General features: G+C 47.2%; 1 protein-coding gene and 1 long non-coding RNA gene across 5 annotated transcripts in view; one reads left to right on the forward strand and one right to left on the reverse strand.

Moving 5' to 3' along the window:
• Nucleotides 1–23825, reverse strand: part of LOC100620992 (general transcription factor II-I repeat domain-containing protein 2) — a 56504-nt gene that overhangs the window by 17614 nt on the left and 15065 nt on the right. For 2 of the 4 annotated variants that reach the window (XM_013995560.1, XM_003354512.4), the window contains exons 3-9: nucleotides 22996–23134; nucleotides 12091–12210; nucleotides 10478–10661; nucleotides 9987–10015; nucleotides 7944–7998; nucleotides 7314–7357; nucleotides 3444–3521 (exon numbers count right to left, since the gene is read on the reverse strand). In XM_013995560.1, the coding sequence (XP_013851014.1) occupies nucleotides 3444–3521; nucleotides 7314–7357; nucleotides 7944–7998; nucleotides 9987–10015; nucleotides 10478–10661; nucleotides 12091–12210; nucleotides 22996–23134 (649 nt within the window). The remainder of the gene's footprint in view (nucleotides 1–3443; nucleotides 3522–7313; nucleotides 7358–7943; nucleotides 7999–9986; nucleotides 10016–10477; nucleotides 10662–12090; nucleotides 12211–22995; nucleotides 23135–23825) is intronic. The other 2 variants (XM_013995562.1, XM_013995561.1) reach the window with 1 other exon arrangement.
• On the forward strand, nucleotides 3528–9829 carry LOC102167472. Its single transcript, XR_002342329.1, has 3 exons — nucleotides 3528–4288; nucleotides 5716–5919; nucleotides 8957–9829. It is a non-coding gene; the product is annotated as an uncharacterized LOC102167472 (long non-coding RNA).

Below are 23825 nucleotides of genomic sequence, written 5' to 3' on the forward strand. Positions count from 1 at the left end.
GATGGGGAATCAGATTGTCACATATACGTCGAGGTGCTTCTGAGCACTGGCAGGGCCGTAATTGACTTCCCTGGGGGCTTCCCAAGGGCCAGTTGCTGTTCTGAGTGGGTCACAAGGTTGTCTTTTTGAATTTAAAAATATCTCCCTTCCTTAAAGGATACAGAAAGACAGCAGTACTTCAGCATGTGAGTCTCTAACCTAAATGGCTACAAAAGCATTCAGTGCTATGGAATATAGGTCATGATGTCAGACAATTTGGAACTTTTTGGTTTCAAGAAGGAAGCTGATGGAGTTTCCGCTGTGGCACGGTGGATTCATGATCTGGTTTGTCTCTGTGGTGTTGCTCGTTCAATTCCCGATCCGGTGCAGTGGGTTAAGGATTCAGCATTGCTGCAGCTGCAGCTGTGGTGTAGGTTGCAAGTTCCGCTTGGATTGATCCCTGGCGCAGGAACTTCCATAAGCCTTGGGTGCAGCTGAAAAGGGGGTGGGGGAGGAAAGAAAGCAAGCTGTTCTACAAACATCTTTTTTTTTTTTTTGGTCTTTTCAGGGCTGCACCCACGGCATATGGAGGTTCCCAGGCTAGGGGTCTAATTGGAGCTGTTGCTGCCGGCCTATGCCAGGGCCACAGCATTGCCAGATCCGAGCTGCATTTGCAATCTACACCACAGCTCACAGCAACACTGAATCCTTAACCCGCTGGGCGAGGCCAGGGATTGAACCCGCAACCTCATGGTTCCTAGACAGAATCATTCTGCTGTGCCACGATGGGAACTCCTTTTCTTTTCTTTCTTTCCTTTTTTTTTTTTACAAACATCTCTCTTTTTTTGGGGGGGTGTCTTTTTTTGCCTTTTCTAGAGCCGCTTCCTGCAGCATATGGAGGTTCCCAGGCTAGGGGTCTAATCAGAGCTGTAGCCACCAGCCTACGCCAGAGCCACAGCAACGAGAGATCTGAGCCACGTCTGCAACCTACACCAAGCTCATGGCAATGCCAGATCCTTAACCCACTGAGCAAGGCCAGGGGTTGAACCTGCAACCTCATAGTTCCTAGTGAGGATTCATTAACCACTGCATCAGGACAGGAACTCCTACAAACATCTCCTGAATAGCTCTGTCATTTCTAAGCCAAGCAGGAGACAGATGATAAATTCACACATTTAACTTAAATGATTTTCTTCAAATAATGTACTTCTTTCTGAAAAATTAGAACAATTACAGATCTAATCATTTATTTTTTAGATAAATAATAAATAAAAATAGATCTAACCATTTATTTATTTCACTGCTGGCTTTGGAACAGAATCTGTAAGTATCCTATCTAACTGGATACAATTTGATCAATACCAAGATTGTTAAAGTTCAAAAAAATATTCTTGAGAGTCAAGATATGATTTAATTATAAGTATTTGTGCAGAACAACAGAAATTTAGGAGTTCTCTTGTGGCACAGGGGTTAAGGATTGGCGTTGTCACTGCCAAGGCTCAGGTTGCCACTGTGGTGTGGGTTCTATCCCTGGCCTGGGAACTTCCACATGCTGCAGGTGTGTCCCCACCCCAGACCCCCCCAAAAAAACAAAAACCAAAAGCCCCCCTAAACGTAGTAATTTAGAAACAGATGTTATGACTCTTGTTTGTGAGGGTCACGCTCAGTTCAAGCACCTGCGAGAGCCTGGTGTGTAGAAAGCCCTGGTTGGGAGTAAGAGGCTGTGTTTCCTGCCCAGAGTGGCCACTAGCTGGGGGAGTCTTCAGCGAAAGCAGGACTGGGACACAGCAGGTCATGCTAAATGCTGGAGGCTCCCAGCAGGAGCTGAGATTCTGACCATGCCCAGAAAGAAGGGGGCATTCATGAGTCTGCAGGGCAGGAACGGAGTCACAGGGAGGGATCAGCTTTTACACGAGCTCCTGGAAGGCAGCTTCAGGGCACGTTCAGGAAATCACAGACCAAGCGGAATCGAGGTGGGTGATGGTGGGGGAGGCAGATGAAATGAGGGAGGTCAGAAGAGCAGAAGGAATGGAATGTGGAAGGAAGCTGGGACTCTACGGTGATAAGGAGCCACAGACCATGGCGGGAGGAGGGGGGGTTGGGGTCAGGTGGACAGAGCCCAGTTTTCAAAGAAGAAATGAGCGGGGTAAAGTGGGGGATCGGATGGATTGAAAAGGGCTCCTCTGCCCAGAGGAAAGGAGATTGGCCACAAGGAGGTGGGAGTGGGGCTGGGATGGTGGGGTTGGCTCAGGACAGAGCAATTACAACAGACCTGGTCTCTGCCTTTAGATTTTTTTTGTTTTCAGCCATGCCTGGGGCATGTGGAAGTTCCTGGACCAGGGATCGAACCCTCACCAGAGCAGCCACCCAAGCTGCTGTAGTGACAACACTGCATTCTTAAACCCACTGCACCACAGGAGAACGCCTGCCTTCAGATTTTTCTGCAAAAGGTTTTCTAGTAAAACAGAGCTGTGTACTAATGCTGCAGGAAAATTCCCAAGATTTGGTAGGAAGCATTTGCAGTCTGATGGTGTTTGAAGATGTAACTGCAAATCGCCCAGCCATCGGCCTCCGTTCACAGCGGAGAGCGAAGGTGGAGCAAGGATCTGAACGCCGCACAGCGTCGCAGTGACATGACGGTACCACATCATCAAACTGATGTCACGCTGGGGTCCAGCGGGAGTCTAAGTGTTTGGGTACAGGACCAAGCCACCTAACTGCACGACCACCCCACCTGGGCCACGGTGCAAAGTGTGTGTATTTGCTAACAATTGTCTCCTGCTCCCAGTTGAACCTGAACTCTGTCATTGAAGCAACTGCTACTAAAAACAGGCCGTCAGGGAGTTCCCGTCGTGGTGCATCAAAAAAGAACCTGACTAGGAACCATCAGGTTACGGGTTCCATCTCTGGCCTCGGCCAGTGGGTGGGGGATCCGGTGTGGCCGTGAGATGTGGTATAGGTCGCAGACACAGCTCAGATGTGGTATGGCTGTGGTGTAGGCCAGTGGCTGTAGCTCTGATTCTACCCCTAGCCTGTGAACTTCCATATGCCCTGGGTGCGGCTCTAAAAAAGCAAAAAAAAAAAAAAAAAAAAAAAAAAAAGAGAACAAGCACTTATCTTATCTCCACTTCTTTTTAAACTGTTAATGTTTTTTCAACATCTCAGGGGACAAACTGGACAGAAGAGGATTAAGGAGAGACTATTTTAGGACACAGAATATTTCATAGACTCAAATCAAATGCAGTCTGAAATGTTCATGTTTGCCTAGGGTCATATGGATTTAGGCTAAATACCATCTATTTGGGGACTGTAAAATTGTTTACCCTAAGCACACTAGGCTAGATCCTAGGTCAGTGTACATGGATTTTTATTCATCTTTTCCTGCTTTTAAAGATGGGTGCTAATTAAAATTTTCCATCGCAGATGACTTTGGGAAGAAGAAGAAGATTATAAAATGGTATTACCTTGCATATTATACTGATAGTAATTAGGATCTTCTGATTCTTTCTTGACTGACACAGCTGCTGCTTTCAGTGAAATGCCTTTGAATGCAATGGAAATTATAAAATTACATGTTAGGCTAAACCCACCAACAGAGAGAGGTGACTGGCTAATATTTTTTCCAGGTTCTGTTTGGGTTAACACAGCAACATGGCAATCAGCAAAGGAACTCATGCACTACGAACAAATGGTTTCTCCGTATAAAATACAGAATCCACAAAAGAGGAAAGAAGGAGAGAGGGATGAAGAGAGGGAGGAACAGAAGATGAGAAGAAAGAGGGCTAGTTTCCAGTTGGGGGACATTTTCCCTTGCAGGGTGGCTAAATATGGGCATGCATTTGCATGAAATATTGTAACGATTCTTTTCGTCACAGATGGTCTTCATTCACCTACGACAACAGAATGGATTTAAAACCACCGCCTTAGTAAAACCCAAGGGCTTTATCAGGGAAAGGTGCGGTAGACGGTAAAGCTTAGCCACAAATGTCTCCCATCCCAGCATATACACCTGTTTGCAATGTGACTTCCCCACTCCAAGTTTCTGGAAGTGGAAATCTCCAGCTTTTAAAGCTGCGCCTGGCCATGTGACTTGCTTGGACCAATGGGGTCCAACCAGAGGCTTGAGCCTTGCTCGTACACCCGGGCCTGCTGTTCTGGGGGCAGAGTGGCCCTGAGAACGAGCCTGAGCGAGCCTCCTGGAGATCTGAGACCACAAGGAGAAAGGAGCCCGCCTTTCCCGGCCGAGGCCTCAGCCCCAGGAGCGAAGCCAGTCTGGGCCAGAAGGAAGGCCTGGCCAACACACAGAACGGTAAGAAAGACTAAATCAGTGTTTGAAGCCACTACGTTTGGGGGTGCTTTTTTTTACACAGCAGTAGATAACTGAGAGTGAAGCATCCACGTCATTGACCCATGACTGTTAATAGCAGCAACAACAGAAAGTGTGACCCAGGCTGGGATTTCACTGTTCAGCCTTAATTGATAAGTTTGGGGAGGGGGGCATCTTCTAAAAATTTTAATAGTTCTGTTAGCATATTTGGATATTAAGTGAGTTTGGATATTAAAGGATCTGATTATCAAAAAGAAAAACTTGTTAGAAAAACGGAGGCACAGAGTGGACACAGCCAGTGGCCATATCAGTGACATGGGAGAGGAAGTTGAGGACATTTTTCCAAAGTGGCACAGGAGGTCTGATGGAAAGATTAAAGGAGAGTTCATCCATGGCACTCAAGCATTTCCAAAAAAAGCTATTTATGTGTTTGTAAGTGATCTGAAGAAATTTTCGTAAGAGCGCTTTGCCTTAAAATGGTGAAATTTGAGGTGTAGAGAGATGGAGTTTTGAGAGGGGAGCGTGAAAGCGAAAAGGAGTTGTACTTATTATTCCTCTGACTTTAAAAAATTTCAAATGCGTATAATTTTTGTAATTTATGGTAAAACTTTAAAGCATGAGTCCCAAGTCGATTAGGCACTAATGACTCTACCAACAAACACTTGATAAACAAGTGACAGCTGGGCTGTCAAAGAAACACTCTGAAATGTTGGCAATTGGAAGCAGATTTGACGGGGCAGAATACAGAACGTCTTTGAAATGCTAATGAAGTGCTTATTTTCTCAAAATAAGAGGGGGGCAGGGGGATTCAAAAGTCGAAACCATTTCAACACTCGCTCTGTGTGGCAAGGGCTGTACAGACATCACAGGCAGTAAGGCGGATGGATGGTCAGCTTTCAGAAGCCTGCAGGCAGCTGGAAGCAATTCTTAGGAAACCCAGAGTGGAAAGTCACTTCTTAGGGAGTGTATTCTTGTTGAAAGGAAACCACATCTCCAAAGAGAGGTCTCAACAAAAGAGGCCTATCTTAAGGCACCTGGGAGACACCCATCCACCCAACAGCTGGCGAGGAAGCAGAGGGAGGCGTGAGGCTGCAGATCCAAGAACAGGCCCCTGGGGAGAAGGGACAGCCCCTGGCTCCCACCCCATATGTTCTCCCAGTGTCTGAGAGGAGGCTGCGGCTTGGGGGTTTGAAATTGTCTGGGACCCACGGAGACCCGGCAAAATGTATCTGAGCTTGGAAACACATCCAAGGCTCTGATTAAAAGGGCAAGTGTATGAAACGCATTGTGTCTGAGTGGGATGACGAAGATGCCACAGGTGAAGTCTGTTAGCTGAAATACTCGGCTCCTTTCCGTCGACTTGTGTTGGTTTTACCTAGAATAACTACAATGGACTCATGTTTTTTCAGACTCTGACATTTAAGGTGGAGCATCTACCAAGCACCTGTTGACATGTGGCCAGGAGAGACCCAGGGGATTTGACCCAGGAGGAGTCAGGCTCTGAGACTGGTCCATTCCTGCTCCAGGGATCCAGGGACCTGGGAGGCAGCTGAGTATAGACCACACCTGACACCTTCAGCAACGATGCTGCTCTTACCTCCGTTTCACTGGAGGTAAAGTCTCTCTTTGCCTTTTGATCTTTTCTTCTTAATGCTGAATTGTTTTTTCTTTTGGATTACCTTAGATTTAATTTTAACTTTGTATTTTGAACTGTTTCACAGTGCTTTTCTCATCATTAGTAATTTCTTAGTTCATCCTCGTATAGCCAGCTTGGATTCACTTCTTCTTTTTTTTTTTTTTTAGGTTTGAGTTTTAGTTTTAGTCTTATGTACCTGTTTATTTTAGGTTTTCTAACCATTCCAATTTTAATGCTTTCAGTATTTTCCCATCCCTTGACTAAACATTTGAGTTTTAAAAAGTTTTTTTCTATCTTTAACCTTTTCCCTCTAGCTAATGCCATTTCTCTCTCTTCTTAATATAGGAGTGAGGAGAGGCAGGGAAGGGTATCAGTTACTCTCATCCATCAAAGAGGGATTTTCTTTCCAATATGGATTGTCATAGAAGTGCATGTTGATTATAGAACATTTAGAAATGAGAGAGTGCAGGAGTTCCCGTGGTGGCACAGTGGTTAACAAATCCGACTAGGAACCATGAGGTTGCGGGTTCGGTCCCTGCCCTTGCTCAGTGGGTTAAGGATCTGGCGTTGCCGTGAGCTGTGGTGTAGGTCACAGACGCAGCTTGGATCCTGCATTGCTCTGGCTCTGGCGTAGGCTGGCAGCTACAGCTCTGATTCGACCCCTAGCCTGGGAACCTCCACATGCCACGGGAGTGGCCCAAGAAATGGCAAAAAGACAAAAAAAAAAAAAAAAAAGACATGAGAGAGTGCAAAAGGCAGTAAAATATGTCCAAAAAAGGAAAACTATTTGTAAATTAATCATAATTCCAAATGTATATTCAAGAATTTTTACTCATTTCTAATTTATATACATTTGTAGAAAATATTAATTATATCTAAATAACATCTTGGTACCTAGTGTTTACTGAATTAGAAGGCTCTTTTTTCTGGATATTTGAGTAAAACATGATTATTCTGCAAATAAGGCCCCAGTTGAGGTTAATTAATGCCCTAGTCTCCATTTTTTTTTTGGAGGGGGGAGGTTTCCGGCATGGAAACTGTCACCTGTGAACAAAGAGTTTTATTTGATCATTCTCCATTCCTATACTTCTTTTTTCCTTTTCTTGTCTTATTACATTAGCTAGGACTTTCTGTATGATGTTGGAAGGGAATGATGAGAGGAGACATCTTTGCTTTATTCCTGATCTTAGTGGAAAGATTCTAGTTTCTCACCATTAAATATGACGTTAGCTGTAAGTTTTTTTGTAGATTTTTTTTAATCAAGTTGAGAAAGTTCCCTTCTATTCCTAGGCTTTATTGAAAGTCCTATTTTTAAGAAAAACAAAAGAAAGTGGTTAAAACACTTGATTCTACAAGTAATAGTGTACATACCGGAATCTTCCATGGGTTCTGTCTTCACGTTGATGGGGACACAACTGAAAGGAGAAGAGAATGCTGGTCAAGACCAGCAGGGTGAGGACCACCCACAGGCATCGGGACACACTCTCTGGACCACTCCCCAGACCTTCATGTCGTCATAGCTCCACTCCCACCACACTGAATGCACAGCTACCTCAACTTGAACTCTGTTAATAATCTGCTACAAAATTAAAGGTGTCAATGGAATGGTCTCATAATCCCAAACATCATTTCAAAGAAAGACTGCAACAGGAGTTCCTGTTGTGACTCAGTGGTTAAGAACCTGACTAGTCTCCATGAGGATGCAGGTTCAATCCTTGGCTTTGCTCAGTGGGTTAAGGATCCAGTGTTGCCGCAAGCTGTGGCATAGGTTGAGGATGTGGCTCGGATCCCTCGTTGCTGTGGTTGTGGCGTAGGCCAGTGGCTGCAGCTCCAATTCAACCCCTAGCCCGGGAACTTCCATATGCTGCAGGGGTGGCCCTAAAAAACTGGACCCCCCCCCAAAAAAAAGAATATGTAACAATATACGGAAGACATTCCATAGTTTGAAAATGAACACTTTGCAGTTAGATGTGGGCTTATTTTTTGGTATCTATCCCTTACCTTTCACTTGGTGATGTCACAGATCTCACAGCATCTGTCACCACCCCTGGTCCCCCTATGCAAGAATTAAAAAACACACATTAGCGCCTGTCTGCACCTTGAAACACTGACAACACTCAAAGGGGAAGCAAACACAGAACAGAACGCTGGTCTCTAGGTCATCATGGACCAGCCCTCGAGGAGAGACTGACGCAAAGCAGGCCCCAGCCTGGGCCGTCTGTGTGGGCAGGATGGGGGCCAAGAATCAGACTGGGCCTGAGTGACCTCCAGCTCGGAAGCCTCCGCAGGCCTCAGTTTCCTTGTCTGAAAGCAGTTGTTGGGTGGGGAATGACTGATACATGCAAAGTGCTTAGAACAGGGCCTATCACACAACAAGGTATCCTTGTAGAGTAATGATAACAGCAGCCGGCAGTACAAGCCACCTGGGACAACAGTCACCTGGTCACCTGCCACCCCCTATCCTCCATTCCCTCCGTTAACATGAGCCAGGGGACTCCAGGAGCTCACAGCTGCTCCAGAGACAGACGCGTGTCTCATCACCCTCTGTACCCCTAGGTGGGCCTCGTGGTTGGCAAGACCCCCGGCCACTTGGTTTCTGCACCTGCATAGGCTCAGCCCTGCACCCTCTTTAGACCACGTTCCAGAATAATAATCTGGGAGAATAAGAAGGGGGCATAGGTGGATCGCTAAATGCTCCCGGTAAAATTACTTTTTTTTTTTTTTTTCAGTTCCTTCATCATTATATGTTAAGGAGATTATGAGGGGTCCTGGGTTCCCAAACCTGGTCTCAAACACCCTGCACATAGCTTTCTGCCTGACCACAGGCGTGGGCTTCCTGGGGGAGCTGAGTGTTGAGACCCTGCTTTTCTTGGGGGCCATTTCCTCCAGGAAGCTCTTTTGACCATACAATTCTACCCTCTTCCCAGGGACTCTCAGGGGTTTCCTCCACCATCCTGAGGGCACCCTGGGTCACCCCTGGGTCTCTGAATGGTCTCTTTCCTTCCTTCTCCCAGACCATGTGGCTCAGAAGCACAGGAACGGTCACACAGCCCAGACCCGCTCTTGAGCCCAATAGCACCCGGCCCACGGCTGGTGGTTAAAGGCCAGGAAGGCAGCCCAGCGTCCTCACACTCCTGTGCAAAAGGGCCAAGGTAGGTCTCCTGCCCCCCACGGGCTGGACACAGAGGATGGTCTGCACGGAAGGTGGGAGGGGGGTGGCATCTCGGCAAACGTCACCACTGCCCCCTGCCAGAAATGTCAGAGAGATGATCTTCTCAAGCAGGAAAGGCAAAGCACAAACAAGCTTCAGAATGTGCCAGACTTACACTGTAATTAAGAAAAGAGGAGCGGATAAAGAGGATGTGGTACATATACACAATGGAATATTACTCAGCCATTAAGAGGAAAGAACGAACGGCATTGCAGTAACATGGATGGACCTAGAAATTATCATGCTAAGTGAAGTTAGTCAGGCAGTGAGACACCAACATCAAATGCTATCACTTCATGTGAAATCTTAAAAAGGGACATGATGAACTTCTATGCAGAACAGATACGGACTCACAGACTTACGGTTTCCAAAGGGGAGAGGTGAGGGGTGGGGGGATGCACTGGGGGTTTGGGATGGAAATGCTATAAAATTGGGTTGTGGTGATTGTTGTACAAGTATAAATGTAATAAAATTCATTGAGTAACTAAAAAAAAAAAAAGAAAAGCAGGCTTGGTTGAGCAGCAAAGGGCAGTCACTGAATATGAGAAGTTGTCACTGGGAATTTCCCTTGTGGCTCAGTGGAAATGAGTCCAACTAGCATCCATGAGGACCTGGGTTCGACCCCTGGCCTTGCTCAGCGGGTTATGGATCTGACGTGGCCGTGAGCTATGGTGTAGGTTGCAGATGCGGCTTGGTACCACTGTTGCTGTGGCTGTGCTGTAGGCCGGCAGCTGCAGCTCCGATTCGCCCCCTAGCCCAGGAATTTCCATATGCTGCAGGTGCAGCCCTAAAATGCAAGAAATGAAAATAAAAATAAAGAAACTATCACTTACCTGGTGGATTCACTGGACCTAGGAAAGGCCTGCAAGAAAACCAGTACTGTTACCCAGTGTGAACACACAAGACAGACAGTTTAAACATCTGAATAACCAACTTCTAAATGTAACGGGAGGAGTTCCCGTCGTGGCGCAGTGGTTAACGAATCCGACTAGGAACCATGAGGTTGCGGGTTCGGTCCCTGCCCTTGCTCAGTGGGTTAACGATCCGGCGTTGCCGTGAGCTGTGGTGTAGGTTGCAGACGCGGCTCGGATCCAGCGTTGCTGTGGCTCTGGCGTAGGCCGGTGGCTACAGCTCCGATTCAACCCCTAGCCTGGGAACCTCCATATGCCGCGGGAGCGGCCCAAGAAATAGCAACAACAAAAAGACAAAAGACAAAAAAAAAAAAAAAAAAAAAAAAGTAACGGGACTGAATTAACTAACTGAAGTTAAGCTGTCAGTTTATCTCCAAATGAACCAACTGTTAGGCAGGGATGCAGCCTGTCACCTATTGATGGTGAACGAAATCCCCGCTTTGTTCTCCAAAATCCACTTCAGGGTTGCAAGGTCGTAGTTCTCAGGGTGTTGAAAGGGGACCCCTTCTGGGAGCCCCTGCACCACCACAGCTGCCTGGTCCTTCAGCAGCTTCTCATACGGAACAGGCACCATCGCCGTCGTCCCCAGGGCTTTACCTGGAAGAAGAGGCGGAGCATCTTTAAACGGTCCGAGCATAAAACCCTGCGGGTCAATTTCATTCGGTGTCATAAACACAAGTGGTGACATTTGGCTCTGGAGATATTTTACCAGCTTAAAGTGTCCTATTCCTTTATAGCTCAGGTTAATAAAATTCCCAACCAAAGGGCCAAAAGAAAAAGTATAAACTGTTTTTAAGTCTTCACATAAGATAAAATAATAGGGTATACAATCTATAAAAATACTGAACCAGGGAGTTAAAAAGAATCTGACAGGTATCCATGAGGCTGCAGGTTCAATTCCTGGCTTCGCTCAGTGCGTTAAGGACCCGGCGTTGCCATGAGCTGTGGTGTAGGTCACAGATGCAGCTCGGATCTGGCGTTGCTGTGGCTGTGGCGTGGGGCAGCAGCTGCAGCTCTGATTCAGCCCTTAGCCTGGGAACTTCCATATGCTGCGGGTGTGGCCCTAAAAAGCAAAAAACGGACAAACAAAAAAACTGAACCACCATGTTGTGGACCTGAAACTAATATAATACCGTAAGTCAACTGTATTTCAAAAAGTAAATTAACCAAAAAATCCATTTCCAAAAAGAGGAAAGAAAATAGTAGGTCCTTTTCTCCATTCTCAGAGGTTGCACAATGTGGGGTACTTGCCTTCATGCACCCAGGGCTGCAGGGAGCACCCTGAGGTTACTCAGGGTTACTTAACTGTCCCTGTGTCATACCGTACAAATCAGGCCAACTTGTGAGTAGAAAGTGGTGCCCAGGTGGCCTCATGTCACCACCGGGGCTGTGTCAGTCTCTGCACTGGCTGGTCAGCTCCGAGGTGCGGGAGCCCCATTTCCCATAGGGAGGCAGAGCCTGACACCCTAAGATTCTTTCTGCCGGGGGTCCCCCAAATCCATCTCTTACAGGGACCAGCAGGTGACAGGTGGGCACACCTGTCCAGGAATAATGGTCAAGGCCCCAAGATGCTAAGTGTTCATCTCATTAGTGCAACACCTGTGGAGTTTCTTACTATCTACCTTTTCCAAGCACCGTGTAGGTTTTTTTTTTGTTTTGTTTTTTTGTTTAAATCCCTGCTCCGTGCCTGTGAAAAGATGTGGGTAGGTAGGGGGACCAGTGAGGATGAGGCTGGTGAGTGAACCAACCACAAATGTCTTTAATAACTGCTTAGCTGTGGGGAGGGGGCTCCGCAAAGACTGAAGGCCGATGAATCTGGAGGTTTTGATGGATGGGAAGAGACCGAGTTGTTTTCCCTAAGACGTGATCTGGTCCTGAACTGGCTCTCTGCTTGCTGCGAATGTGGATTTTTCCAATGTCAGAGCCGGTCTGGACAGTCATGCTGATAAAATGATCTCTAATACTGCCCCCCCCCCCACTTCCAGGGTGGACTGTTCAGAGAATGAATCTCTAAAGTGAGCTTTACCGTAACAAAAGCAGAAATAGTCCTCCACGGCTTTTCTGAGTATTTCCGTTTCCCCTGAGTCGATCTGCATCCCGTTGACAGGATGGGGGGGTTTCACCTCGGGCAGCCCTTCGGCAACACCTGTCAACGAGTGAGCAGTGTAAAGTCAGCATCCAAGTAGCTGTACTGTATGTGTCTTTAATGTCCATGCTTCTGGTACAGGAAGGGAAAAGGCGGCGGCGGGGGGCGGGGGGAAATAGACTTAAAACAAGATTTTTTAATTAAAAAAAAAACCAATAACACAGCAGAGTATTGGGAGTTCCCTGGTGGCACAGCAGGTTAAGGATCCAGCGTTGTCACAGCTTTGAGCCCTGGCCCAGGAACTTCTGCATGCCGAGGGCGAGGCCAAAGCCAACGAAAACCAACAGCGTATTCACGATGAACAGGATAAAATAACTTGGTGATCACCTCTGAAATGAACCTGTTGATAAACAGTAACTCAACAGCCAAGGAAATAGCAGTAGTTCAAAGGAAATGATACCAGGAAATTATTTGCTGCCCAGTCTGCAAGTGACCATCACTGTGTAGGAAGACCCTTGCCCAAGTTCAAGTCCAAGACCAGCCCCCCAGTCAGCTGCTACTACTCCCAGAGTTTTGAAGGATTGCTTTATTTTTTTAATGATTTTTTTTTTTTTTGTCTTTTTGCTATTTCTTGGGCCACCCCCGCGGCATATGGAGGTTCCCAGGCTAGGGGTCCAATCAGAGCCATAGCCACCGGCCTACACCAGAGCCACAGCAACGCGGGATCCGAGCCGCGTCTGCAACCTACACCACAGCTCACGGCAACGGCGGATCGTTAACCTGCTGAGCAAGGGCAGGGATCGAACCCGCCACCTCATGGTTCCTAGTCGGATTCGTTCACCACTGCGCCACGACGGGAACTCCTGAAGGATTGTTTTAATCAGGGTCAGTCAGGATTGATTTGAACATGGAAAGTTTGATAGCGGGATTAGTGACAGGGATGACAGGGGTAAAGACTAGACGAGTAACAGGCAGAGGAGCAGCAGCTACTGCGAGGGCTGAGGGAGGAACTAATTCTGGGAGGCACCCACCCCACCCCACCCCGCCTCTGGGGAGCAGGCAGGAAATGCAGGGGTGCCGCAAGCTGGGGCTGGCCACCAGGGACCCGCCCTCTGGAGGCGCCAGAGGAAACTGCCGGTAGGATGAGCTGTCGTGGAGTTCCCGTGGTGGTGCAGGCAGAAATGGATCCGACTAGTATCCATGAAGACTCGGGTTCCATCCCCGGCCCCGCTCAGTGGGTTAAGGATCCAGCATTGCCGTGAGCTGGGGTGTAGGTCGCAGACATGGCTTGGATCCCGAGTTGTTGTGGCTGTGATTCAACCCCTAGTTGCTGCAAGGAAGCTGGTCTCTGGGGTGGGGATAGACGTCTGGAAACCACCTGTGGGGTGAGGCCAGCAGAACTTTCTGGAAGGCCCCCTTCTCAGGCACTGGGGGAACTGACTCCCTGCGAGACTGCCTGTGGGCGTGGTACTCCTGAGATTCTCCCGATTCTTCTGGAACTTTCTGGGACTTCTGTGAGAGGCTGGGAAGCTGGCCAGGGCAGCTGACTGGACGTTGTGTGTGCCAGGGGTGACCCCTGAGAGCCCCAGCTGCTGTTGGTCACCCCGTGCTGCAGGTGCAAGCAAGTGAGAACCTACTGGAAATGGCAAGGGAAGCGCCTTCTTCCTCCAGGGACCTCCTGAGCCTCCAAGGTGGGCCCTGTGCCAGGTGCCGAGGAAGCGCTGTTCACGGGGCCCTGCTCCAGCATCACAAGGCAGGACAGGGAAGGGTGGACTCGGAGGACAGGCCAGAACTTGAAAATGGTTAAAGCAGCTTCTTGGGCCAGAGAGGCTCATATGATGGGGTTACGTTCTCAGGTCAAAGGTAAGGCAAATATCGTGGACAGACAAAATGCCACCTGAAAATGCTCAGACATCCAGGACGTACAGAACATATAGCCTCGTGTAAACAGTTGTGCCAAGCAATCCCTATGCCTGTTTCCATTTCAGAACCAATGTCGTCATCACTGTGGCGCAGCAGAAACAAATCTGACTCATAGTCGTGAGGATGCGGGATCCACCCCCCGGCCTCAGTCATGCGGCGGCTTGGCCCCTATGCGGCTGTGGCTGTGGCTGTGGCGGAGACCTGCAGCTGTAGCTCTGATGCGACCCCTCGCCTGGGACCTGCCATATGCTGTGCATGTGGCCCTAAAAGGCCAAACAAAACAAAACGGAACAGAACCGATTTGGCTAAAACAAGGAAGCAGGTGAAAACCTACGTGTGTTTGGCCGTTCACACAATTGCGGCGCGCAGGTAAAGTGAGAGGGGACTAGACGGAGGGTATGGATCCTGTTACCTGCAGGCCTACTCCAGGGGTGAGTAAACCGGGGAGGTTTATGCCACGTCCTGCCCACGGCCTGTCTCTGTATGGTCTGGGAGCAAAGAAGGGTGTTTTCGATTTGGAAATGGTTAACTAAGTTCAGAATAACACTAAACACTAAATTCAAATTTCAGCAGCCTAAATAACTTTTTACGGCCCAGGTACATTCACTGATGTGCGGCCTCTTTCTTTCTTTTAGACAATTTATTTGATTGAACTATAGATGATTCATAATACTGTGTTAATCTCTGCTCTACAGGAAAGTAGCTGCATGATGCACAGATACAATCCCTCTTCATACGCGTCTCCCTTAGGACTATAGCTCCCCGTGCTCTACAGAAGGACCCTGTTCTGTGTTCCTTCTCTCTAGGTAACCGTTTGCATCGACTAATCCCAGACTCTCAATCCAGCCCTCTTCCACCTCCCGCCACCCCCTGGCAACCGCAAGGCTGTTCTCTCTGTCCGTGAGTCTGTTTCTGCTTTATAGCTAAGTTCACTGGTGTCATAGTGTACATTCCACATATAAGTGATAGCATAGGGTGTTTGTCTTTCTCTGTCTGATGTACACGTAATATGTGTGTTGCCTGTTGCTGGTTTCACCCTACAAAAGCAAGCTGAGGGGCTCTGCGGGGCTGTCATGACTCACAGAGACTAACGTACTTACTATCTGCTGTTCCAGAAAAAGCTAGCCCGTCCCTGGCTCACTCCGTCTTGTTTGACGGGTAAAAGCACCTATAACACTTCGGTTGATTCTGAATTCCTGCTGTTCTGCAGATTCAATTCATGCATAAACACTTATTCCACAGGGAGCTGGTTTCTAAGTTCAGATGGAAGATAAATGTGGTTTTGATGCAAGTTTACGGTCATTTTTCCTTACTTCCGAGACAACGTCTAAAGAAACAACCCCCACGGGGGTGGAGAGAGTTAAATTGGGAGTTGGGGATTAACATATACATACTGCATGTATAAAACAGGTAAACAGCAAGGACCCACTGTATAGCACAGGGAGCTATACTCAGTATCTGGTAATAACATATAACGGAAAATAATCTAAAAAAGAATATCTACCTGTCTCTATCCACCTATCTATATGTATCTGAATCATTATATCTATATATCTGATATATATATCTGAATCACTGCACTGTACACTTGAAACTAACACAATGCTTTAAAAAGAAAAAAATTCCATTCAAGGGGGAAAAAAAAAAGACAGAGTTCCCTGCTGGGCTCGTGGTTAAAGGATCTGGCCTTGTCACTGCTGTGGCACAAGTTCGATCCCTGGCCCAGGAACTTTCACATGCCGTGGGTGTGGCCAAAAAAATAAAAAACAAACGAACCAACAAAAGATAGAACCCATCACATATTCAAGAGCCACATGTTGTATTCCAATGTGGAATGCATGTGCCAGTCCCAGTGAGAAACTCTGGACAAAATGTTAATGAGATCCCCCCGCTTGAAAGCATTGGAGGCAAAAAACAAGACAGACCGTCATCCTCGAAAGAAAGGAAGCACACACAGGGCGGGAGCATCATACCAACCCGGTTTTTCCCCCGTGGGAGCGCCTCACTTCCTGTGGGACTTGGGGAGAAATAGGGCTTAACCCAAAAGCCACGGTCTAAGCCGAACAAGGAAACCGATGCCCCGTATCAGGACGGCCGCTGGGGCTGGACGTGGAGGGCGAATCCTGGAAAAGGAGTGAGTCCCAGAGGTGGGAGACCCAGTGTCATCACAGAAACTTCCCTCAGATTCTGGACCGGCCCCTAAATTGCGCAAGCTCAGGGTGAGGCTTTAGGGAAAGCAACATTTGGAGGCTCAGGTGCTGAGCAGACATCCAAACAGCTGTGTGGTGCCAGAAGGACAGGGTTTAGGATCCAGGTTCCGCCAAGTTCAGGAAGCTTGTTAAACTCCTTGTGAGGCGAAGGGGTAAAGGGCGGCACCAAACAGACCCGTCCACGTGGGGACCGGCGACCTGCCATTAATCTGACTGCTGGCAGAACAAAAGGCAGCTTTATGTAGCAGATTTTTACATTATCATTCCCAGTATATAGTCAAAAATGAGAAAGGTGAAGAAGCAGGAACCTGTGATCCACGACTGAGGGAGAGAGAGAGAGAGAGAAAATCTGTAGAAGCAGAACCCCAGGAGTTCCCATCATGGCTCAGTGGCAATGAACCTGACTAGTATCCATGAGGACTCGGGTTCGATCCCTGGCCTCATTCAGCGGGTTAAGGATCCCGTGTGGCTGTGGCTGTGGTGTAGGCTGGCAGCTGCAGCTCCAGTTGGACCCCTCGCCTGGGAACCTCCCTATGCCAGAGGCACAGCCCTAAAAAGACGAAAAAAAAAAAAAAAGCAGCAGAACTGTAAATAACCCAGATGTTGAAATGACCAGACTTAACGGCTATAAATACATGAAAGACTTTATGGGGCGGAGAACCCAGCAAGGGAATATAAGGGGCATTCCAACAGAGAAATGAAAACGCTCACCAAAAAAGGAAAAAAGACGAAAATGGAATTTTAGAAATGGAAAATGATTAGGACTGAAAATCTCACCAGACGGCCTTAACACGGGCGATCGGAAGCTTGAATACAAAAAAGCAAAGGTGGGAAAAGGGGACAGAGTCTTCCTGGCCTGTCAGACCCCAGCATGTTTTCTTCTCTGTGTAAATGAAGGAGCGAAGGGGTCAGACTAGACATTTGAAGAGACGACGGCCAGCATGGCCAGCGCTGATGAAGACGTCGGCCTGCAGGTTCAGTAAGCTCCACAGCCACGCAGGGTGAAAACAAGGCCGCAAATAGGCTCTTCATGAACACACGGATGAAAATCAAAGGTTAGATGGAGCTAGAGAAAGATACATGACTTTCAGAGGCACAAAATTAAGAATCCTGGGGAGTTCCCATCGTGGTGCAGCGGAAACGAATCCAACTAGGAACCCTGAGGTTGTGGGTTCAATCCCTGGCCTTGCTCAGTGGGTTAAGGATCTGGCGTTGCCATGAACTGTGGTGTGGGTCGCAGATGCAGCTTGGATCTGGCGTGGCTTTGGCTCTGGCATAGGTTGGCAGCGACAGCTCCAATGGACCCCTAGCCTGGGAATCTCCACATGCCTTGGGTGTGGTCCTAAAAAGAACCCCCCCAAAAAAAGAATTTTAACCTGACTTTGTATCTAAAATAGTGGCAGCCAGGAGACAATGGAATGAAACTTTTAAAGAACTGGAAGGAAAAAAAGCCTCTTAAGCTATTTTCTTTCCTCCTTTCTTTTCTTTTTTGCTTTTTAAGGCCGTACCCACGGCATATGGAAGTTCCCAGGCCAGGGGTTGAGTCAGAGCTGCAGCTGCGGACGTACGCCCCTGCAACTCGGGATCTGAGCCTTATCTGCAACCTACACTACAGCTCATGGCAACACCGGATCCCTCACCAACTGAATGAGGCCAGGGATCAAACCAGTGTCTTCATGGATACTAGTCAAGTTCATTACCACTGAGCCACAACAGGAATTCCTCAAGCTATTTATTTGCCGTATCGAGTAAAACTATTCTTCATGATGCAACAAGGACTTACTGTATGGCACAGGGAACTATATTCAATATCTTGTAACAACCTGTAATGGAAAAAAATCTGAAAAAGTATGTATATATGTACATATAACTGAATCACTTTGCTGTACACTTGAAACTAATACAACTTTGTAAGTCAACTATACTTCAATGTATATGTATTTTTTTCTTTTTAGGGCCACACTCAAGGTGTATGGAGGTTCCCAGGCTAGGGGTCGAATCGGAGCTACAGCTCCAGCCTACCCCACAGCCACAGCAACGCCAGATCCGAGCCGCATCTGTGACCTACACCACAGCTCCTGGCAGTGCCAGATCCTTAACCCACTAAGACAGGCCAGGGATCGAGCCTGCAACTTCATGGTTCCTAGTCGGATTCTTTTCCGCTGCACTACAATGGGAACGCCAATAAAAAATTTTTTTTTAATATTCTTGAAGAACGAAAGCAAGGACAGTGATGTTGGCAAGATGACAGACTAAGAAGCAACAGGCCGTCCTGCCTCCACAATTACAGCAAATGAATGGAAGGACCAGAGCACCTCTTGAGAGAACTTCAGAAACCAGTTGAGAAGCTATGGCAACCAAATCATGGGAAAACCAAGAAGGGATGCCAACATGGGGCTAGGAAGATTCCCAGTGTTTGGTGGGCTTAGTTGTGCTTCTTCCTCCACATGTCTTAGTGCAGAGCAGCTGGGAGGGACCCCCAGACGGGGGCTTCTCCTTTGGAATGGAAACAAAAGAGTGGACTGTGTGGCCAACATTCTGGCTTTCTAGGGGTTGCTGGAGGAACAAATTGCTCTTACTTAACTCAGAGCTGCAATTCTGTGGGCAGACACTAGGGGGAGAAAGAGGTTCAAAAAGGTTTGAGAGGTTCTTGAAGTTCCCATCGTGGCTCAGTGGTTAACAAATCCGACTAGGAACCATGATGTTGCAGGTTCGATCCCTGGTCTTGCTCAGTGGGTTAACGACCCGGCATTGCTGTGAGCTGTGGTGTCGCAGACGTGGGTCGAATCCCGCATTGCTGTGGCTGTGGTGTAGGCCGGGTAGCTACAGCTCCGATTTGACCCCTAGCCTGGGAACCTCCATATGCTTTTTGCCAAGAAATGGCAAAAAGACAAAAAAAAAAAAAAAAAAAAAAAAAAAAAAAAGGTTTGAGAGGTTCTAGAACATCGAGCCGGACTGAGGGTCAAAGGAACGAGCTGAAATTCCAGCCACCAGTCCTAAAGAAATGTAGATCTATGAACCACCTGACAAAGAATTTAACATAGAGATCATCAATGAGCTGAAAGAATAGAGAGAGACAAGTAATAGTGCGAGAAGAAAATGAGAACACACTAGGAGTTCCCACTGGGGCTCAGTGGGTTAAGGACCCGATGTTGTCTATGTGAGGATGTAGATCCAATCCCTGGCCTCCCTCAGTGGGTTAAGAATCAGACTGGTTTTTATGGAGTTCCCGTCGTGGCGCAGTGGTTAACGAATCCGACTAGGAACCATGAGGTTGCGGGTTCGATCCCCGCTCTTGCTCAGTGGGTTAACGATCCGGCGTTGCCGTGAGCTGTGGTGTAGGTTGCAGACGCGGCTCGGATCCCGTGTTGCTGTGGCTCTGGCGTAGGCCGGTGGCTGCAGCTCCGATTCAACCCCTAGCCTGGGAACCTCCATATGCCGCGGGAGCGGCCCAAGAAATAGCAACAATAACAACAATAACAACAACAAAAAAGACAAAAGACAAAAGACAAAAAAAAAAAAAAAAAAAGAATCAGACTGGTTTTTACAAAAAAGACCTAACTATATTTTTTGTATGTGTGTGTCTTTTTAGGGCCACACCCACAGCATATGGAGGTTCCCAGGCTAGGGGTCAAATTGGAGCTACAGCTGCCAGCCTACACCACAGCTCACAGCAACCCCAGATCCTTAACCCACTGAGCGAGGCCAGAGGTCAAACTGGCATCCTCCTGGATCCTAGGTGGGTGCCTTAAACCCCGAGCCACAAAGGGAATTCCAAGAATTCAACTATTATGGTCTATTGTATAAATGTGCATCCAGGCACTGTAGTGTAAGCTGGAATTTGACTTTGTAGATGTTACAAGTTGATCAGTCACTTGAGCTAATGTGTGGTAGCTGTCTGAGTGTGTTGCAGTCTTAACGCTAGGCTTTCCAACAAGATTTGTCAAGAACCATCCTGCTGTTTTGAAGAAGTCTGTCCAGCTGTGGAAAAGACAGCCTCTGGCTTCTCTGCACTGGTGTTGAAGAGGGAGAATATGAACTGCTTTAAAGGGCTGTGTGTTGCGGATACTCTTTTATTTTATTTTATTTTATTTTTTTGTCTTTTTGTCTTTTGTTGTTGTTGTTGCTATTTCTTGGGCCGCTCCCGCGGCATATGGAGGTTCCCAGGCTAGGGGTTGAATCGGAGCTGTAGCCACCGGCCTACGCCAGAGCCACAGCAACACGGGATCCGAGCCGCGTCTGCAACCTACACCACAGCTCACGGCAACGCCGGATCGTTAACCCACTGAGCAAGGGCAGGGACCGAACCCGCAACCTCATGGTTCCTAGTCGGATTCGTTAGCCACTGTGCCACGACGGGAACTCCAGGATACTCTTTTAAATAAGAGCCCACCTGGCCTTTGGGTCGCCTTTGCAGAAGGCTTGCAGCTGGAGAGTGTTGCTCTAGGCTATTTTTCTGGCATTCTCTTAGGTTACAAAGTTAGCACGGGGACATGGGTTGGATCCTTTGTTGTACCTGATCATATTGCAGAGATTCTGCCCAGCTGGATAGAGATGTCAGAAAGCTACTTGCTGTACATGGGCAGCATCAGACTTCAGATCCTAATATTTCTCTCTCTCTCTTTTTTTTTTTTTGTCTTTTTGCCTTTTCTATGGCCTCTCCCTTGGCATATAGAGGTTCCCAGGCTAGAGGTCGAATTGGAGCTGTAGCCGCCGGCCTACACCACAGCCACAGTAACTCGGGATCTGAGCCACGTCTGCAACCCACACCACAGCTCATGGCAACACCGGATCCTTAACCCACTGAGCGAGGCCAGGGATCGAACCTGCACCCTCATGGTTCCTAGTCAGATTCGTTAACCACTGTGCCACGACGGGAACTCCCAGATCCTAATAGTTCTGCTGTGCTGTTAATACTCAAAATATTAGGGGATGGGGTGTTGAAGCGTGCCCTTTTTTGCTTTAACAATTTATAGAATTTAAAAGACGTATGTCTTTCATGTGGCCTCACATTAAAAGTTATGAGAACGTAGACATGGTTTACAGCTTTTACTGTATACCTTTCCTTGGCCAAGCATTTTAAAGTGTGTCACTGGAGTTCCGTCATGGCTCAGTGGAACCGACTCTAGCTAGTATCCATGAGGATGTGGGTTCGATCCCTGGCCTTGCTCAGTGGGTTAAAGATCTGGGGTTGCTGTGAGCTGTGGTGTACGTGCAGACGTGACTCGGATCTGATGTGGCTGTGGTGTAGGCCAGCAGCTGTAGCTCTGATTCAGCCCCTAGCCTGGGAACTTCCATATGCCTCCAGTGCGGCCCTAAAAAAAAAAAGTGTGCCACCTTTTAATCTTTCCTTTTTTTTTTTTTTAGTTGAAGGGGATACTTTTTGTATATATGATGAAACTCATGTCAACTGCAGTGAGTGTAATTTCAGATATCAACGTTATTCCATTGTAAAATCACACCATGGAAATATTACCTACAACCTGTCATTTGTCAGGTGTACGGTATCTTTTTTATTCTTTAACTTTTAGCATTAAATAAAAATAAAATTGGGAGCACTGAAAAGAAAGAAAAAAAATCCATACATATATGAACCTGTGCAGTTCCAAGTCCATGTTGTTCCAGGGTCAGCTGTGTACATATAGAGAGGTTGTGTGTGTGTGTGTGTGTGTGTAGAGAATATATATAGAGAGAGTGTGTGTACATATATATACACACACATATATATGTATCCCCTTTGCCAACCCTTGGAGAAGCTATACACACACACACACACACACACGTATGCCAGTATACCCTCTGATAAACTTTTTTTTTTTTTCCCTTTCTTGGTTTCAGGGAATACAGAATTGCTTATTTATTGATTGATTTGTTATTTATTTATTGTCTTTTTGCCATTTCAAGGGCCGCTCCCGTGGCATATGGAAGTTCCCAAGCTAGGGGTCAAATCAGAGCTGTAGCCACTGGCCTACACCACAGCCACAGTAATGTAGGATCTGAGCTGTGTCTATGACCTACACCACAGCTCACAGCAACACCAGATCCTTAACCCACTGAGCAAGGCCAGGGATCAAATCCGCAACCTCATGGTTCCTAGTCTGATTCGTTAACCCCTGAGCCACGACGGGAACTCCGGGAATTGCTCATTTAAAGACTGGCAGTGTAGGGTACAGGGGTAGAGTGATCACTCTGCAACGTGCAGGTTTTAACACACTAGGCTCGTTTCCCTCACCAATGGCTGCATACGCTCACTAATGCTCCTTGTAAACTCATGTTGGCACACCGAAGCCTCTGAAAGTGCCAGAGTTTTTTAAAGAAAGAACAAGAGAAAAGAGTGCAATGGTTACTAACTGAAAACCAAAACAAAACAAAAACACACAACTACGAGTGGGCCCTGAAGGAGTTTTTCCCTTTCCTTTAGGAAAGGGTAAGAGAAGAATATTTTTTTTCACTGTGGGTTTATTTTAGGGATTAAATTAGGAATTTGCTCGGTGCGTTTTTCCAATTTATTCTACAGAACCAGAGCCCTGCTGAGGACTCAGTGCAGCATACACGAACCGTGTTTCTTGGACTCGGTGTTAAGTCCACAGGGATGGGTCAGAATCATTTTTAGGATAATGCTTCTGACGTGTTAGAAGCAAACATTCCATAAGTCTTGCCTGCAACTATGTTAAGATTCGTGATACAAAGGATAAAAATCCTTAGCACTTACAGTATTTTGCAAAATCCTTCTGCAGATCCGTCCTGGCGTTCACAAAAGCACGTCCCTTCTCCGTGCCCACGACAAACACGTCTGCCTCATACATTGCGATGCAGGCCACCTCTGCTTTGGACTTGGCCAGCTCTTTACACTGAAATGGGGGGGAAAAAAAGGAATGAAACGTTCTCTACGAGGGCAGATCCAGATTTTGTGGGGCTTGAGAGGTCCGTCTTAAGGAAGAATCCACAAAGTTGATACGAAAGCAAGGACTTCTTTAGAATGAGAAAAACCCCCAAGAAAAAACCCAAAACAAATGTATCAAGCAAAACAAATATCTGAACGGTGCAAAATACGATTAGAAAATGCTATTTGAAATGAACATTGTAGGAATATCTTGGCATAATGGCCACAAGACACTTGATTCCTTGCAGAAAAGAGGTTTAGGGAAAAATAGCACATTAGCATTGAAAACTGTTTATTTTGCCCACAAAAGCAAGTGCAGTGTACAAACAAGTTTAATATCCTGAACGCGTTATTCCCATCCATTTAGCACAAGTGAATTGTTTGCTTTCACTTTGAAAAAAATATGTATATCAGGCAAATACCATTAATATCATAAAACCAGAGTTCCCATCCTGGCGCAGAGGAAACAATCTGACTAGGAACCATGAGGTTTCGGGTTCGATTCCTGGCCTCGCTCAGTGGATTAAGGATCCAGCGTTGCCATGAGCTGTGGTGCAGGTTGCAGATGAGGCTGGGATCCCGTGTTGCTGAGGCTGCGGTGTAGACCAGCAGCTACAGCTCCGATTAGAGCCCCAGCCTGGGAACCTCCATAGGCCAAG

This window comes from Sus scrofa, chromosome 3 (assembly GCF_000003025.6).
Source record: "Sus scrofa isolate TJ Tabasco breed Duroc chromosome 3, Sscrofa11.1, whole genome shotgun sequence".
NCBI classification, from domain to species: Eukaryota; Metazoa; Chordata; class Mammalia; order Artiodactyla; family Suidae; genus Sus; species Sus scrofa.